Raw genomic sequence first — 18,102 nt, forward strand, 5'->3', positions numbered from 1 at the left:
AAAGTTCCTTTCGACTTGAAAAAATTCTGTGACCCATATTTTGCAATTTAGAGAATAGACAAACGTAAGAACTAGTACATACAATCTGTCACGATTCGGTGCGATGATGCTCTTATTCCCCGTTCTGACTTTGTTCCAGCGTAGTTTTCTCTTCAGAGTTGGGGTTAGTCCCCGGCTGCCCGCTCTTTCCCCGCCCCCTTCTCCCCCCAAAGGAATTGGGTGTGTCTCCACCAAAGCCGCCACTCAGCTGCTACTGTCTATTTGGAAGCAGTCAAAGCAGAGTGCCTCTTTCCAAAGCCAGCCACTCTTCCTTGCTCTTTCTTTACCCTCTGGGGACCACCATGCCCCGTTCTACTTTGCCCGAGCTCCTGCTACTTTCGCTGCTCCTGTGCCACTGGTCCCATCGTTTGACAGGGGCAGACGATGTCACTAGCACCAATGAGTGCGGCCAGTGCATCCCCGAGAGCTGCGAGCCGGTGCGATGCAAGGCTCGAGAGCTCTCGGTACGGGACGACTGTGGATGCTGTGAGCAGTGCTTGGGCACCGAGGGCGAGCTGTGCGGGGGCAGAGGTGGCGTGGGCAGGAGGCGCCAAGTCCGTTGCGGCCCGGGACTAGTCTGCGTGAGCCAGTCTCGGGAAGTGCTGGGAGCTGCCGCGTCCCAGGAGCAGCTACCCGAGGAGTTGGAGGGCACAGGGCTGTGTGTGTGCAAGGAGGACGGCGCCGTGTGCGGCTCGGACGGGCGTTCCTACCAGAGCGTGTGCGCCCTACACCTGCACAGCTGGATCTCGGTGAGGGCTGGCAATGAGCGCGTCCACAAAGCTCACGACGGCGAATGCAAGTTGGGTGAGTCCTCCTTTATCTGACCCAGGTGGGGGACCCGAAGCCAGAAGGGATGGAGGAAAGAACTGAGCCGGGGAGAACCTGCCACGCGACCCCTCTTACTTCGGCGTGCGTCCACTCTTAACTGTATCTGTGACTTACAAAGGAAGGGGGTGGAGTATTTCGGGGTAGAGGAGAAAAAAAGGCAGGTATCCGGTTCTGTTACTAAGTCCGGTGTTGGTCCCCTCTACTGGTCTCCTGGGCACAGCCCTTCTAGATCAAAAGTCCTGAAGATCTGGGGATGGAGAAAAAGCAAGAACACGAAATTCATAGAAGCCTTTTTCTGAATGGGTTTAAATCAAACGTTCCCTTCATTTCTTTCCTCTCCTCCCCACACTCGAGTGTCTGTTGACAAACTTGTTGGTGGGATGGTGGGAGGGAAATGCCAGACTTTCATGGTTTTGACAAATTCCATTGTTTTTATTTTTATTTTTGAAATAAGAGCATTCATTATTCCTGTTTGGATTTTGTAGGGACTGAACGGTGAAGTAATCCTCAATGACCTCTTCGCTTCTTGCTGGGGAAGATGTTTTTTTTTTTTTTTTTTCTTTTTTTTCCCCCCTTGGTTCTGGGTCAATGCAGTCTAACCTCTCCTTCTCTCCCCCTCCTCCACTCCCACCTCCCACAATCTAAGGTCGGATTGAACCAAGTCATTATTAAGTTGATTTCTTTTTCTTAGAAAGCAGTGACTTTTGTAACTAGCTGCTGTCTTTTAACATTGCCTACTTCTGTCTTGAGTCGAGAAAACCTCGTAGAACTAACTGAAAGTATTTTTTTTCGTTCTGAAAATTAAGATTTTTCTCTTTAAATGAAACAAGAAGATGCATAATATCAAAATAATTTTTAAATTTTCATATCTAGTTCCTTTTGATTCTGTATATTACTCTGAAGATAGATTGATGGATTCGGAAGAACTGGTGGATAAACAAAGAATTCTTGGGTAAATTGAAAGGGATTAAAGAAATCGAAAGAAACGGAGATGAGACAAAAGAGATACTTAGGGAGCCTTGAATGAAACCCTGTAGGTCTGATGCATTGTCTGTTAGGGGATGCCTTCTTCCCCTTCAGGGGCCCAGCTCTGGGCTCAGACAGACAGAGTTCAATCTTGAGAGAGCCTGATCCCAAAGAAAAGGGATCAGGATTTTAAAAAAATTATTATTATTGTTCTCTGGCTCATTATACCCCCAAAGTAAAATTATTGGGAAAAATCTCTAAATCAAAGCTTCTAAATAACCCCTATTTAGATCTCCCCCCAAAAAAGATTCACAGAGATCCTTAAACAACCACAAAAAAGACTAAATATATAAAGTAGATTAGCTATAGGACAGCTATTTATTTCCTCTACTTAATTTATTACTTTCTAAAATGGGCAGTTTTAATTTAGATAGTCATAGTTAGTACTCAAGATGTTAAAGAAAAAGCTTTTTAAATATTCTTTTGGTGTCTTTTCTCTTGTTCACCTCATAAATAACATTTCTCAACAATTAATACACAATAATTTATCTCAATGGAAAAACAACTAACATTTTCCAGGATTCTGCTCTAAAGATAAAAAAAAAAAAGATCTTTTCTTTGTTTAAGAGCTAGAGTTGGAGCATACTAGTGACCTAAGACAAATACTTTCTCATTGAAGCAACATGATTTTTAGCCTTAAAAATGTAAGTACTGAATAAATCTCATAATGAATGAGGTAGTGAGGTGTAGTGCCTAGAGTGCTGGACTTGTAGACAGGAATGTCTGGGTTCAAACATATAAGTTATTATCTTTTGATCTTTGAGTCTCCACTTCCTCTTCTGTAAAATGAAGAGATTGAATCCTTAGAGTGACCTTAGAGTCTCTTCTAACTTTACATTTATGATCCTTAGCATTGCAATTAGATTCCAAATATATTAGAAAAAAATGGTATCCTTTTAAGAAGTAGTATGATATAGTGGAAGAACACTCACTAAATTCTTAACTTAGCAGGCATACTCCTTCACAATTTGAGTCTAACCTAGTTTAAACTACTTTCAGTGTATGAATTTACTCTCTTTACATTCCATCCAACAGACCTATTAGCTAAGTCATGAGGACTGAGTTCAAATTTGGCTTCAGAAAGTCACTAGCTAGCTGTGTGACCCTGGGTAAATAAATTAACCTTGTTTGTTTCAGTTTCCTCTTCTGTAAAATAAGCTGGAGAAGAAAATGGCAAATGACTCTAGTATCATTCTCAAGAAAAATCCATGTGGGATCACAAAGAGTTAGACAAAACTAAAAAACAACAAAATTCTATCTTTCCCTTCCACCTTTTTGCATAGACTCTCCCCCTCCACCCCAAGTAGAATCTATTCCTTCTTCAACTCTGAAATTCTTAGCTTTCTTCAAAGCTCAGCTTAGGTATCCTCTCTAATTGTATGCCTTTCCCATATCTTCTAGTTTTTAGTGTATTTTTTTTCTCAGATTTTTGTATCATACTAATATGATCTTTTCTCATAGTAGTTTATATATTTCATGAGAGGAAGCACTGTTTCTTGTATTCTCAGTTCCTAGCTCAAGGCCTGGAACAGAGCTGTCAAGTTTAATACATGTGAAACAAATTATTGAGAGTTTGGAAAATTATAATTTCTAATCATAGAGTAGTAACTGAGTAAACCATGTCAAATAGTCATTCTGAACTTTTGTTTTCCCTGTGACTAAAATAATTGATTGGGGGAGGAGTTAAGAAAATCTAGTTTTAAATTCAGATGCTTACTAGCAGTGTGAGCACAGTCAAGTGACTAAACTTCCCTGAGCTTCTGTTTCTCTATCCTGTGGAGTAGCATTAACAAGAGCATTTATGTGACAAATTGTGCTGAAGATCAGTTGGGATAATATATGTAAAAGCTCTGTAAGTCTTTTAGCACTTATATAAATGTGAACTGTTATTAGTATCTGTAAAAGGGAGATGATGATAATAACTTTTTTTTTACATGGCTGTTGTAAAAAAAAAGTGCTGTAAACCATTAAATGCTCCATAAATGTCAGTTATGGGATTGCAATTCTACATATCATTAAACTGAGGAAATTAAAGAGGCTGTTTTTAAAATATAATATTAGTAATATAAGGATCAAATGTCAACCAAGGGTCTGATATTTTCCATTTAAAATTTGCATATTTCTCTCTAGAATTTGTCATAAATTCTTTTTTTTGCACTGAAGCTTATTTTGTTGCACTCCATGACAGTTTATTGATGGGAGCAAGATAAAAAATGCAGCCAGAGGGGTCATTTTATAGACCAGTAAGTACCTAATTATATGCTGACCCAGAGCAACCATTCACTCAGCCATAAACAGCAGGAACAGTGTTTTAACAGCCCCCTTTGGGAGGAGGATTGAATGAAGAAGACCTAAGCCTGAGTAGCAGCTGTTCTTCTAATATCTTTAATAAAACTGTCTCTTCTAATTTACATATTAAAATTTTTCAAATGAGTACATCAGTTTTTCTATAAGAGAAAAGATTTAAGGAAACATTGCTTTTACTTCTTGTCTTAGTAAGCACCATTACACATGGTTGTTTCATTTGTGATAGATGGACACATCAAAAATCTATTTTCAGGCTCATAGAATGATCAATATCCTTTCTATATTTTAAAACTTCTTGAAATGTATAAAAAAGCATCAAACACTGAATCAATGCCCTCTTTAGTTGATCTTACATTTGAAATAAAATAGTTGAACTACTTTACAAAAGCCCAGGTTTCTCTGAAACATAGTTTGAATAAAACTCTTAATCTAAACTCTTCTTTTACACTAATGATGATGATAATAATAATAACTTATTTACACATTGCTTTAAATGCTATGTAGAACCAAGAGGTACTTTAGCTTCTAATTAGCAGCTTTTTATAGCACCTGCTTGTAACATCCCAATAAGTCAGATAGTATAAATAGAATTTCTATTTACTGATAGAGAAACTGAGATTCATAGAAATTAAATGATTTGTCTATTTTCAACCACTTAACAAATGTCAGAGCCAGTATTGAAATTGAGTTCCCTTTATTTCAGTTTTAGTATTTTTCCCGTTATATTTTGCCTCCCAGAACTTAACCTCCCTCCTCAAGTAGGAGCAAATTAGAGGGTAAATGGAAAGGTACTGATATGTTGTGTTTTCTAAATTATAAATATTAATAAAATTTAGTGCTTGCTGTCAAGTCTTGTCTGTAAAAGATGATTTTTGTCAACACTCAACACCTATTAAAAACTCTTAGCTTTTTTTTTTTTTTTTTTTTTTTGAGAATATCTGAGAATGAATAGGTCTGGGCTAGGTAGAGTTGGCTTTGGAGATGACTGGGATTGATGGGGAGTGGCAGGTGAAGAAGCTAACTTGATGTCATAGGATATCATGATTAAATAAAATGATAAAAAGAATAAGTTACCTGTAGACTTTGAAGCTAGACCTGTGCTGGCAAATCTGGATTGGCTAGAAAATCTAATTAGGCATTATAACTCAGAATAAGTTATTCTTATTGGAATTGGAGACTAGATGAATAGTGACAATTGTAAATATTTTATTTATCTAATCCCTTTACCAAAAGCAAAACAGGCATGAATATTCAATAGATTTAACATTGTAGATCCTGTAAACTAGTAATTACTGAGACATAAAGAAACATATCCTGAATAGGAAAGGAAATACCTATTGAAAGGTGTACAATAGTCAGGGAAAGTGTACTTTCCAGTAGACGCTCTAGAAACACACACACACACACACACACATAGACACACACACACACACACACACACACACACACACACAGATATTCTGAATGAAAGCAAGTAGTAGTCAAAGAAATGTTGTGAAATTAACTGAGGAAATTTGCTCTCAATATGAGAAAACTGAAGTGCAGGAAAGTTCAGTTTCTGTACCAAGGTCATATAGATAATAAGTGTCATGATTTGAACTTTACTTTAAATATAAAATTAGTGTTTTTTTCACTATATCATGCTGACTATTCAGGTCTTTAAGAAACAGTTAAGGATTCAAGGCAAATCATAATTCTTGGCTAGTTTTACCACAAGCACACTTTATCTGTAACCAGCTTTCAATCAGTCCTTTATGTTGTCTTTTTACTAATTAATATAAAATAAACAAGATAATATTGATTTCAACCTCACTTTTTGTGGCAAATGAGCACTGATATATTCAATTAAACATTTATCTATATTCTAATGGAGGTTTTTTGTTGTTAAATACAGACTCTAGTAGAATCTAATTGTAATTTTAATGCTTGAAAAATTAAATCATTGTTGTTTATTAAGGTATGCTATTTGATTTCATTTGAATTTTTTTTCTCACAGTCCACAAAGGATTATTCTCTGATTCAGCATTTATAATGATAGATTTTTCATTATTGGCATTGTTATTCCAAAGTAAAATACTGTTATTTCCTATTTTGCTTTGTGTACTTGGAACTAAAAGACATAAATATGAGCCCTAGAACAGATGCTTATAATTATAAATAATTTCAAATTACTTGAAAAAGGTAAAATTCATTCTCCTGAGCTCATTTATTCTTGCAGAACAAATAGGATTGGAAACATTGGTTGAAGTTAGAGGTAGCTGGTGGCTTAACGGATAGAGTTCTGTCTCTGGAGTCAAAAAAGACTGAGTTGATATTTGGACTCAGACATTGGTTATGTGATCCTGGCCAAGTCACTTAAACTCTGTTTACTTCAATTTCTTCGAATGAAAAATGGAAATAATAATAGCACCTATCTTGTAGAATTGTTATGAGCATCAAATGAGGGGTACTTAATAGGTACTATATAAATGCCTTTTCTTTCCTTCCCCCCCCCAAAGAAGACCCAGCTGTCTTAAGGGATAGAATCTAAAATTATTAGATCATCTTGATAGTTTGTATATGGCCTGCTGGAGTGGGAGTACTGACTAGATATTTTGATCTTTTTAGTTATGATGTATGAGAGTATGAGACCTTTGGTCCTTCAGATCTGCTTCTCTAATGGGCAGAGATAGCTCAGGGTTTGGGAAATTCTGAAGAAAGTAGGAGAGAAAAAGTATTAGATTGACTACCAAACTGAAGGTCTACAAAGCCACTGGGCTGACTTCATTGTTAAATGCTTGTAAAAGCTGAACAGAATTCCCAGCACCATTCCAGGAAACTGAATCGCTTCCATATGAATTGTGTTAGGAATTGCCAGGAATCACCTGGAGGATAAGATACCAGATACTGAAGTTCTTTCTAGAACTAAGTACCAAGCATTCAAACTCTACTGCAGAGAACACAACTCCATTGGGCTGGCCACATTGTTCAAATGCCAAAGGTACGTTTGCTAAAAAGACTATTTTATGGAGAATTCACACAGGGCAAATATTCACAAGGTGCTCAGAAAAAGTGATACAAAGACACTCTCAGGGTCTCTCTTAAGAACTTTGGAATCAATTGGATGACATGGGAGACACTGGCACAGGACTACCCAGCATGGCTTACCCTCATCAGAGAAGGTGCTGTGCTCTGTGAGCAAAGCAGAATTGAATTAGCTCAGAAGAAATGCAAAGTTAGACAATCCATTCCAATTGTTCAGTGGAACTGATTGTGTCTGGCCTGTGGCACAGCATCCTGAGCTTGTATTGATCTGATCAGCCACAGTCAGACACACTAACAACTCTAACATAGTGATGTGATTTTGGTCTTCTTTGAGAAAAAAGAACAACAACCAACTATAACTTAGCTTTGAGCCCCACCATGTTGAATTCGATAAGTGCTAGGAATATAACTTTGGTATAATGAAAGAAAATTTCCACAGAAACAGACACATGTTGAAATAATGCATATAGTATTTTTGTTCTTAACCTAAAATCAATCAAAAAATAAACAACATCAAGTAAACAGTAGACTATGCATAATAATAAATATTAAAATAGTAAAAACATTAGTAAATATCTATCAAGCAGCTAGATCCTGTAGTGCCCCACCCCCACCTCCTAGACAACAGTGTGGTTTCGTACCTAGAGTGCTAGGAACCATATTGATTGAGTAATCCTTTAATTAAAGAAGTGCAACAACACAATTCTTAAAACAGACTTGATTCTTATTTCCCATAGTACTGAGGATCATCAGTTTAGAAGACCTGAAGGGTCTCAGCTCACTGATGATATGAAAGATGGGATGTAGAGTAACAAAACAGTTGCATTTGAAAGCATGGGCAACATTCTATCTCTGTAGTTTTCCACATTTCTATTGAAAGGAGATTAATTTGTTTCACCATCTGTTTTCCGGAACCAACAATCATCATTACAGCTAATCTGAGTTCACCAGAATCAGCATGTTTAAAAATTTTCTTTCTACCAACATAATCAACTGATAGTTGCTTAAACATAAAAAGAAATTATCTGGAAAATTTAATTATGTGGAAAGCCTGAGTGATGCAAAATATATAAGCTATTTATGCTATATGAAAGCATTCACCAATGTGTACTTTCACATAGCCTGAAATGAGATCGTATTCATGAACAAAACAATAACCTTAAAAGACATTTAAAACTTATTTGCTTTTATTTGCTACAATTTCTTCCATTTATGGTTTTCTTCACAATCCATTCATCATAAATTATGAGGTCCCTGAGGGGGAAGTAAGAGGAGGTCACTTTTTAATGGAAGGAAAACAAAGGTCTTCCTATCATTCTTTCCCAAATCCCTCATTATAAAGAGGAAATTGGAATTTTCTTTTTGGTAATATCTAATGAATTTACCCCGAGGGGCCTCAGGTTCCATATTCAGCTCAGAATGAATACTCTCGGACTACAATATTGCTAATTATATCTTGACTAAGATCATCAAAATATATAGGAACATTATTGACCAAGAGTGCAGGATAAAAAAAAAAATAGACCTAAAAACAATTGCAGTCAAATATAACTCCTTTTGCCTCTGTCCTTTACTGGATCTTGTCCTAGATTTTGATAACAGCAGTAATAACAAATGGTAAGGATCTCTACAGAGGTATAACACCATTCTGGAAAGCTGAGGATGAGTTAAAACAATTAGTGCTTTGGTGAGATGTTACACTTCTAGTTTATGGGGATGGGTAAACCAAGATATATATTTTTTAAAGAAGTCCATTCTTTCTTTCAGTTTCCTTGCCACTTTAGCTTGGGTTTCTTTGGTGACCAGGATCCATATGGATCCACAGGATAAAGTTTAAGGACAAAGTTTGGTCTTCTAAAGTATCACTTTGCTAGGTCTTCAATTGAATTGGCTAACTTTTCTTGTCAAGAAATAAGGAATAAAGGACTGCCTCAAACTGAATTACCCTATAGCTGCTAATTTTTCCTCTTATTGCTGGGCAGAAAATAGCCTAGTAAAATCCTTAAGAGTCTCATTACTACAAGATTGGCTATTAGGTAATGACCTTCTTTCACAAGAAACTCATGAAATAGTCAACTAAAAATGGAAGATTTGTAATTGATATTTGTAGACTGAGGACCCATACTGATATAACAACCGGGTTTTATAGGTTTCTTATAGGCAAAGAAAGGTCATGTAGTCTAGCGGACAAAGATTTGGCTTCAAATTCCAACTCTGATACATAATGGCTATGTCACTGCAGGAAAATCACTTAACCTCTCATTATTTTGGGATCTCTTTAAGATTAGACAGTGCCAATTAAGAGCAAGTTCTTTATTAGATGTTCCTTATACTAATGAAATGGATCCAGATTTTATACTTTGTAGACAAGTATGTCTTTTTGCAGAAAACCTTTTAGAAACTTAGGGAAATATTTTAGGTCATTCAAAAATCAATTGATTTGTCAGCATATGTTGAGGGGACTATTAGCAATCAGATTATGTTTGCCTTAGAAGTAGATGGATCTCAAAGAGATCATAAAAAAGGGGGGACCCACATGTGTGAAAATGTTTGTAGCAACCTTTCTGTAGCAAGGAACTGGAAGCTGACTGGATGCCCACCACTTGGAGAGAGGCTGAGTAAGTTAAAGTTTATGAATGTTATGGAATATTATTGTTCTATAAGAAAAGATCAGCAGGATGATTTTAGAGAGGCCTGAAGAGACTTACATGCACTAATGCTGAGTAAAATGAGCAGGACCAAGAGAACTGTACACAGCAACAACAAGATTATACCATGATTATTTCTGATGGATGTGGCTCTTTTTAGCAATGAGGTGATTCAGGCTAATTCCAATAGTCTTGTGATGGAGAAAGCTATCTATACCCCGAGAGGGGACTGTGGGGATTGAGTGAATCACAACATAGTATTTTCACTTTTTTTGTTGTTGTTTGCTTTTTTTTGTTTTCTTTCTCATTTTTTCCTTTTTTATGTGATTTTTCTTGTACAGAATGATAATTGTGAAAATATGTATAGAAGAATTGCACATGCTTAACATATATTTGATTAGTTGACATCTAGGAGAGAGGGTTTAGGGGAAGGGAGGGAGAAAAAAATTTGGAACACAAGATTTTGCAAGGGTGAATGTTGAAAACTACCTATGCATATGTTTTGAAAACAAAAAGCTTAAAAAAAGAAAGAAACCAGGTAAGCTAAGAGGCAGAAGTTTATTGCCTCTTAAAGCAACTTGTTTATGAAATAATTTAGTTTAATAAAATCTTAATGAAAGGCAAAAAAAAAAACCTAGCAGGATTAAGCTAATAGTGAAATATTTGAGACGTGTGCTTTGGTGACTTTTAAAGGCTAAAAAAGGTAATATTACTTGTTCCTTATTGATTAAGAATTTATTTAATTCAGGTCCATGCTAATAGTCCTCATGGCTTTGACTTCTAAGAATTTCTCTGATTTTTAGGATTGTAGTTAGCTATGCTGATGATCTTAGATCTTAGTTACTTTAAATGTGAGTTGTTATAAATCTTGTGTGAAAAGTTTGCGTTTATTGCAACATAGATTTTTTCCTCCAGTACATAATTTTCTACCATATTAAATCTGCAGAGTAATATTATATAATATATACTTTTGGGTTATAAAGGTGCAGAAGTGTTGAACCCCCCAAATACATTGGGATTTCAGTCTAGTGTTGTGAAGTGTCTCAAGAGAATTTGTTGGCTTAGATTATTTCCATATCTAGAGGCAAAGCTTTTATTATTATACCATTGACTCCTTTCCAGAAGGGAGGTAGAGATTAACAAGGGGAAAGACTGACTCACTTTTCTATTGAAACCATTAACAAGGGGGAAGACATCATTAAGGTAGCCTAAATTCCTAATGAACTAGCCATTGTGACACTTAGTGAGTGGGCTAGAGTTCACAAAGGTAGTAGTATGACTACCATAACCCACCACTACCACTACTCTGCTACTAGTCAACATTTATATCATGCCTACAATTTGCTTAGCACTGTGCTAAGCACTTTACAAGTATTATCTTATTTGACTTTCACAACTCTGGGAAATAGTATTATTGTTATCTACATTTTATAGATGAGGCAGACTGAAGTAAATAGAGCTTGTGACTTGCCCAGGCTCACATAGCAAGGAAAGATTTGAAGCTAGGATTTGAATTCAGATCTTCCTAACTCCAGGTCTAGTGTTTTATCCAAAAGAAAAATTGTTTTGTTTGGGAAGCAAATTTCTCACTCTAAATTTGCAAAGCATATGAAGGTGTAGCAACTTAATTTAGTAATAGTTCACTTTTTTTTTTATAACCTCAATCACAATCAGATTGAAGTAAAAATTTGCATAAAATCTGTATAAACCCGGAAAGAAAAATAGCATTGAAACGAACTACTTTATTTAAAACTGAAATATAAAATTGTAACTATTAGCATTTCCAATAGTGTCAAATGATATGACTTTTTTTTTTTTTAATTTAAGAACTGGTAATTGTTTCCTCACTCTGTTTATAGATTGTTGTTTCCGGTTTGTACTAAGTTTAAAATGCAGTATCAGATACATAAAAGTAGATGAGTAGATGGGTTTCTTGGCTTTTGAGATCTCCTTCCTGCAGAGAATAGATCCTGGAAAGAGGCCAGTAGAAAAGATTTGCAGCATCCTGATACTTTAATTCTTGGTTCTGGCTGTTGGTATCAGATAGCCCTCTCTGTAGTCTAAAGATAACAAATCATTTTGCATGTGAGTGCCTTTTACAGATGTAGTTTTTTTTTTTTTTGTTGTTGTTGTTGTTTTTTGGTTTTTTTAAGACAATCTAGCTTCTATAGAGATTTCTCTAACTCACTGAGATGGTAATCCAAGTCAAAAAGGGAACCTTGAAAGAAACTGTTTTGATTGTATTGAATATTTTTAGTAACATTTTAATATGAAGCAGAATTATATCCATTTCTCCTTTTAGTTACTTTTAATCTATATTTTCCTGCAAGCTGAATTTGGTATCCACAAGTCTCCTGGAATTATCCTTATGAAAGGCTGACAATATTTGCTATTCCCTTGCTTTTTCCTTCTATCTTCATTTTTTTATTTTTTTGCATCTTCTCTCAGACACTTGGGATCATTCACTATACTTTTACTTTTATTTTTAAAATGTTTTGTTGACTCATTTTGTTTCATAATAATTTCCAGATAACATTTCTCTAAAAACAACAATAACAACAAAACAGTTAAGCAAATTTAGCCAATACTGTGACTGAATCTGGTAGTGAATATGGCATTCTGCATTTAGTCCCCTACCCTTTTACAGAGATTCCTTCTTTTGGAACTAATCCCTTCCTTTGATTTCTGAAATAATCCATATTTCTGATATTCCTCTGCCTTCTTCAACTATTTTTTCTCAAATTTTCTTTTCTTCTTTCTTCTTCTTCTTCTTCTTCTTCTTCTTCTTCTTCTTCTTCTTCTTCTTCTTCTTCTTCTTCTTCTCCTTCTTCCTCTTCCTCCTTCTTCCTCCTTCTTCCTCCTTCTTTCTCTTTCTTTCTCCTTCTTCCTCTTTCTTCCTCCTTCTTCCTCCTTCTTCCTCCTTCTTCCTCCTTCTTCCTTCCTCTTCCTCTTTCTTCCTCCTTCTTCCTCCTTCTTCCTCCTTCTTCCTCCTTCTCCTCCTTCTTCCTCCTCCTCCTCCTCCTCCTCCTCCTTCTTCTTCCCCAGTGACTTGCCCAGGATCACACAGCCAGGGAGTGTTAATTGTCTAAGGCCAGATTTCTTATTCCCTTTGTTCTCTCTAAACTACATTCTCTTTCCCTCTAATGCCATTTCTGTTACTATGGCTTCAACTTTTGTCTCTATGCTTGTGGAAAAAGTTGTTTTGTTGCTTTATTAAAAAACAAAAGAAAACCTTTTTCCTGTTAAGCTTATTTGAATATTATATTTTGAGAAGAGACATGGTCCTTGCAAAAGAAGAAAATCTATATGCAAAACAGGCAAATCCTATATTTACCATAAGCCAAAAGATATCTGGAGGTTGGATATGGGGAGAGGGAAGACTATAAAAGAAGGGGAGAAGTGGGTCGAGGGCTGAGAAAGGTCCATTGTTTTGGAAGGAGAAAACTTTCCAAAGAAAATGATGAGAATTTATTCCGTTCATGTCCAGACACACGAAGAGACTTTGATGTTTGTCTCTTTTGGTTTTGACCGTGCTATACAGAAGGGGAGAATGGAAGTCAGAAGGGAAGGGAGGAATTACTTTAGTAGAAATAAGGGAGAAGCTGAGAAAGCAGGGGTAGTTAAATCTCTGCCCAAGGCTATGAAGAACTGGATCTTTCAACTCTCTGTGAAACTAGAGCTGAGTTGAAGACAAGCTTGACAACTCCCAAAATCCAGTAGGTGAGCGCAGAGAAGCTGGAGGGAGTGGTTAGATCATCTTTTTAATTAGACTAAATGGAAACAGCTGGCAGCCCATTCATTTTTAATTTTCAACTACCTTGAAACTCAAAAGCAAACTGGAGGAGTTTTTTGGTTTTTTTCAGGAAGAACTTTGGGCTGCAAATTAAAAGATTCAGAAGGAATTACATTTACCCTGGTGGGAAATTGATCGTGAGAATCAGACATATTGAGAGTAGTTAAAACGAGATCTTGTTCTAGCTGCATTTTTATAAATATGACTAGTAAATGTTTATACCTTAATGATTTTAATGAACTTTGAGGCATCAACATCAATAGTCTGTTCAGCAAACTAATGAGAAAAGCAGCATCTTGCCACATTTGAATAGCCAAACATTGTAGAAAAAAAGCAAGAACTTAAAGAACCTGGTTCCCCCTGGTTCTGCCAGTTGTGAGATCTTGGGCAAATCACTTGATTTCTTAGAACTTCAGTTATGCCTTTTCAGATAAAAATAAAGCTGAGGTCCTCTTTAGCCTGAATTTGTGACTTCTTATTGCTCTCTGAGACTCCTATAGAACCTGTATCACACAATTACTTGTCTTGTAATGATTTCTATTCATGTATATATGCCTGCTGTCTACACTGTTTATTCTGACAATTCACAAAATCATAGAATTTCATACTTGGAAAGACCTCAGAGGCCATTAGTTAAAGCTTATGAACTATTTGCAACAGTCATTCTAAGTTTGTTTAAGGACCTCTAGAGAGGGATACTCTATTAGTGCTCAACTAATCCATTATACTTTTGGACAATACTTACCTTATTTTATATTTCATTTGAAAAACTTGAATTTACAAGTACATAGCAAATCATTAAAAAGAGTTTTGTACAACGAATTCCCCTTTTCTTCCTTCTTCTCACCTTCCCTTCCTCTCTCTTTCCTTCCTCCCTCCTCCCTGCATACTTTCTTCCTTCCTTTCCTCCCCATTTACCTACAATTGGGAAAAAAGAGAAAGAAAACAAAGTCCTTGTAACAAATATTCCCCTATTGACTCACTCTGAAAATATGTCTCATTTTGAGATTCTGCATATTTAGTCCATCATCTCTTGGTGATGAGTAGCATTTTCATCATAAATACTTTGGAATTATATTTGATCATTGTGCTAATCAGAAATCTTTGTCTTCCATATTTGTTGATTCTTACAATGCTGTTATTATTATAATATAATATTATTATATCTATAAATTATTCTGCTCACTTTACTCTTATTCAGTTCATACAAGTCCTTTCAGGTTCAAGACAAAAATATCTAACATTTTAACTTTTTTTTTTTTAGCTTTATAACACCTACAAATTTAATATGTGTTTCTTTAAACAACACCAGATCTAGTACAGACATCTGAGGTACTTCACTAGAGATTTCCCTTCAAATTGACATTGGGCTATTAATAATTGCTCATTGGGTTCCTTGGGCTACTTATTGATGTAACTATGTTAGACAACTTCCTTTCCTAGATATTCACTAAACATCCCTTTGAATAACATGTTTTAGGATTTTTCAACAGAAATAAAAATTCAATGGGCCTGTTGTTTCAGATTTCATCAAATTCCATTAAAACAAACAAACTAACAAGGATAATACCTCCTTTTCTTCAATTCTCCTATTCTCTATAATCTTTCAGAGGTCCTTCACCTTGAACTCCCTCAGTAATCTGAGAGTTTTTTCATCTATACCCAGTAATTTGAACTCGTCAAAGGCAGCTGTGTGCCCTCCATTTCCTTTTTTATTTTTAGTATCAATTTCTCATTAGATATTTTTATCTGCCCATTCCAGTGTAAAAGTAATTTTCTTCAAAAGAAAAAAAAAGAGTACAGCCTTCTCTCTGTCATTTATTTTCATTATCTTATCTACCTTGAAAAGTCATTCTATCTTTTGTTGATCTTTTTTCTCCCAGTATTAAAAAATTCCTATTTATTGTCATAACATGATGATGAGTGATTCATATAGATTGGAGAATGGAGAATGGAGACATGAAAGATTATTCATTTATATAGTATCAATCTTTGGTTTCATATCTCTGTTCCTGAAAGGTAGATTCCACATTTGAATCAAACCTGATGATATGTATTTAGTGGTCATTTGATAAATATCTGGGTGATAACGGTGGTTATGGAAAATTATTAGACAGTTCATATAATAAAAGAACAGGAGAAATAATTTAAAGAAAGTTAATAAGTTGAGTAAATAAAATATTTTGGAGGAACACATTGGCCTTCTATATAAATTTGACCTCTCCTATAGGACTAGTCTCCTACATGATTCTAGCCATTCTGAAAAACAGATACAAAATGTTGCTGATTTCCCTTAATTATGAAGAAGAACACTATGATAGTGCAATGTTTAAATTATACAATTTTTTTTAGAAACTCTCATGAGCTCTAACGATTTATAGTAGTATTGACCAGGAATAGAAATGTAGAATATTTTCATTTTTTCAGAGCTTAATATTAGAGTCATTAATAATGAATAATTTTATTCTTTCAACTTATTTATTTTATTTTTAATGTATGGAATAAAACAAGCATTAACATAACATATATAATGAAAAGATGATTGTACATGAAACTATAAATCTATTATGTACAACTTGCCATTTCTTTTAAATTTATAATGAAACTATCTTATTAATTTTTTTCTTCCCTATCCCTTAACCCCCCTTAGAGATGGCTATCATTAGACACAATAGGGGTGTATGTGCACATACATATCTATCTATCTATATATGTGTGTGTGTGTATACATATACATATATATTAAAAATATTCTATATATATTTCTGTTTATCAGTTCTTTTTCTGGATGCAGATTGAGTCTTTCTTTATATATCCTTTATTTTTAATATGACAGTGAAATGACATCTTCACTCCAAGTTATTCTTAAAACAATATTGCTATTATTGTATACAATGATATCTTGGTTTCTCATTTTGTTCTTCGTTATTTTGTGCAAATCTTTTCATATTTTTCTGCAATTGTTTTCTTATAACACAGTAGTATTCTGTCACAATCATATATCACAACTTGTTCAGCCATTCTCCGATTGATGAGCATCCCTGCAATTTCTAGTTCTTTGAATATTTTTAATATTGGCTATAATTGTACTCTTATTAATTTCATAGTATAAAGGCGAATTGGAGGCAAAAACTGATTTGGAATAATCACATTCTGAATCAATGGGCTCTAACTCAATGATATTTTATAATAATTTGGAATCTGAGTTATTTCTGTAATATTGCTTCCCTGAGATGTTTCAGAGGCAATGGCCAGAGTCTGAGATATAAAAATTAACACTAGTGGATACAAGAGATAGGAATATTTAATTTATAACATACTTGAGACAGCTTAGTCTTATTCCCTCTTGGCTTGATTATAAGGAGATATTAAAACTACATGCTTAGCTGCTATTAACTGAATAGAAATAACAGAATCTTCTAGTTAGAAAGGACCACATGGTATATAGTCCAAGTTATACTTGAATAAGATTCTTTAATACACTATTTGTGACAGGTGGTCACCCAACCTCTGTTGAAAACTTCCAGGAATGGGAAGTATGGTGTTCTGAAAGAAATCTAGTTTGAAGTCTATTAAGAGAACCAAATTCAAATTTTAACACTTACCAGTTGTATCAGTTGTACAAGTCTTTTGACTTCTCCGAGCCTTAGTTTTTTCATCTATAAAATGGGAGTAATAATAAAAGGCAACAAGGTGAAGTGAATAGAAGAAAGACCTTGCAGTATAGGAAAGTCACTTTACCTTGCTGTACCTCTATTTCTTTATCTGCAAATTAAGGGAGTTAAATTTCATTATCTTTTAAGGTCACTTCCAGTTCTAGAATATATCTTATGACAGGGATTCTGCTTTCATAATCAATCAGTAAGCATTTGTACCCATTGCAGGTTACATCCTTTGGCCATTCTCTAAGTTTAAATTATGCAGTAGTTAACAGATTTGCATTGGGAACTAGGAAACAGACTTGCATACTGGGAATTATCTAAATTAGTGGTTCTCAAACTTTTGTTTTGAGCATCTTTATCCTATTAAAAATTATTGAGGATCTCTCCAAAGCGGTTTTTTAAATCTGGATTATATTTATAGACATTTATCATATTGGAAATAAAAACTATTTTTGAATTTGTAGACCTTCTAAAAGGGTTTCAGAGATACCCAGGATTCTCTAGACCATACTATGAGAACCACAGCATGATTGAAATAACAGGTCCCTCCTCCCTGTCTATAAAAAAAAAAAGCTAAAAACTTGTAATATCCACTTTGAGGAAGGGGAGAAACATGCTGTGATATTGGCTTTGAAGTCAGAATCCTGGCTCTGTGGCTTTGTGAGTTGTACCTCATTTGTATCATCTATAAATTTTCAGGATCTTCTGACATTCTTTGAACATTTTTTGAACTCTAAATTTTAAAAGCTCACAGTCTTGTATTACTACATTGTGA

The 18,102-nt window shown here is 35.0% G+C and overlaps 1 protein-coding gene across 1 annotated transcript in view; it reads left to right on the forward strand.

Annotated features, from left to right (window-relative positions):
• Positions 1–210: 210 nt before the first annotated feature.
• IGFBPL1 (insulin like growth factor binding protein like 1) overlaps positions 211–18,102 on the forward strand; it is a 57,668-nt gene continuing 39,776 nt past the window's right edge. The window contains exon 1 of the mRNA XM_031936829.1: positions 211–843. Within this exon, the coding sequence (XP_031792689.1) occupies positions 342–843 (502 nt within the window). The 5' untranslated portion in view covers positions 211–341. The remainder of the gene's footprint in view (positions 844–18,102) is intronic.

Source organism: Sarcophilus harrisii, chromosome 1, assembly GCF_902635505.1.
Source record: "Sarcophilus harrisii chromosome 1, mSarHar1.11, whole genome shotgun sequence".
NCBI lineage: Eukaryota > Metazoa > Chordata > Mammalia > Dasyuromorphia > Dasyuridae > Sarcophilus > Sarcophilus harrisii.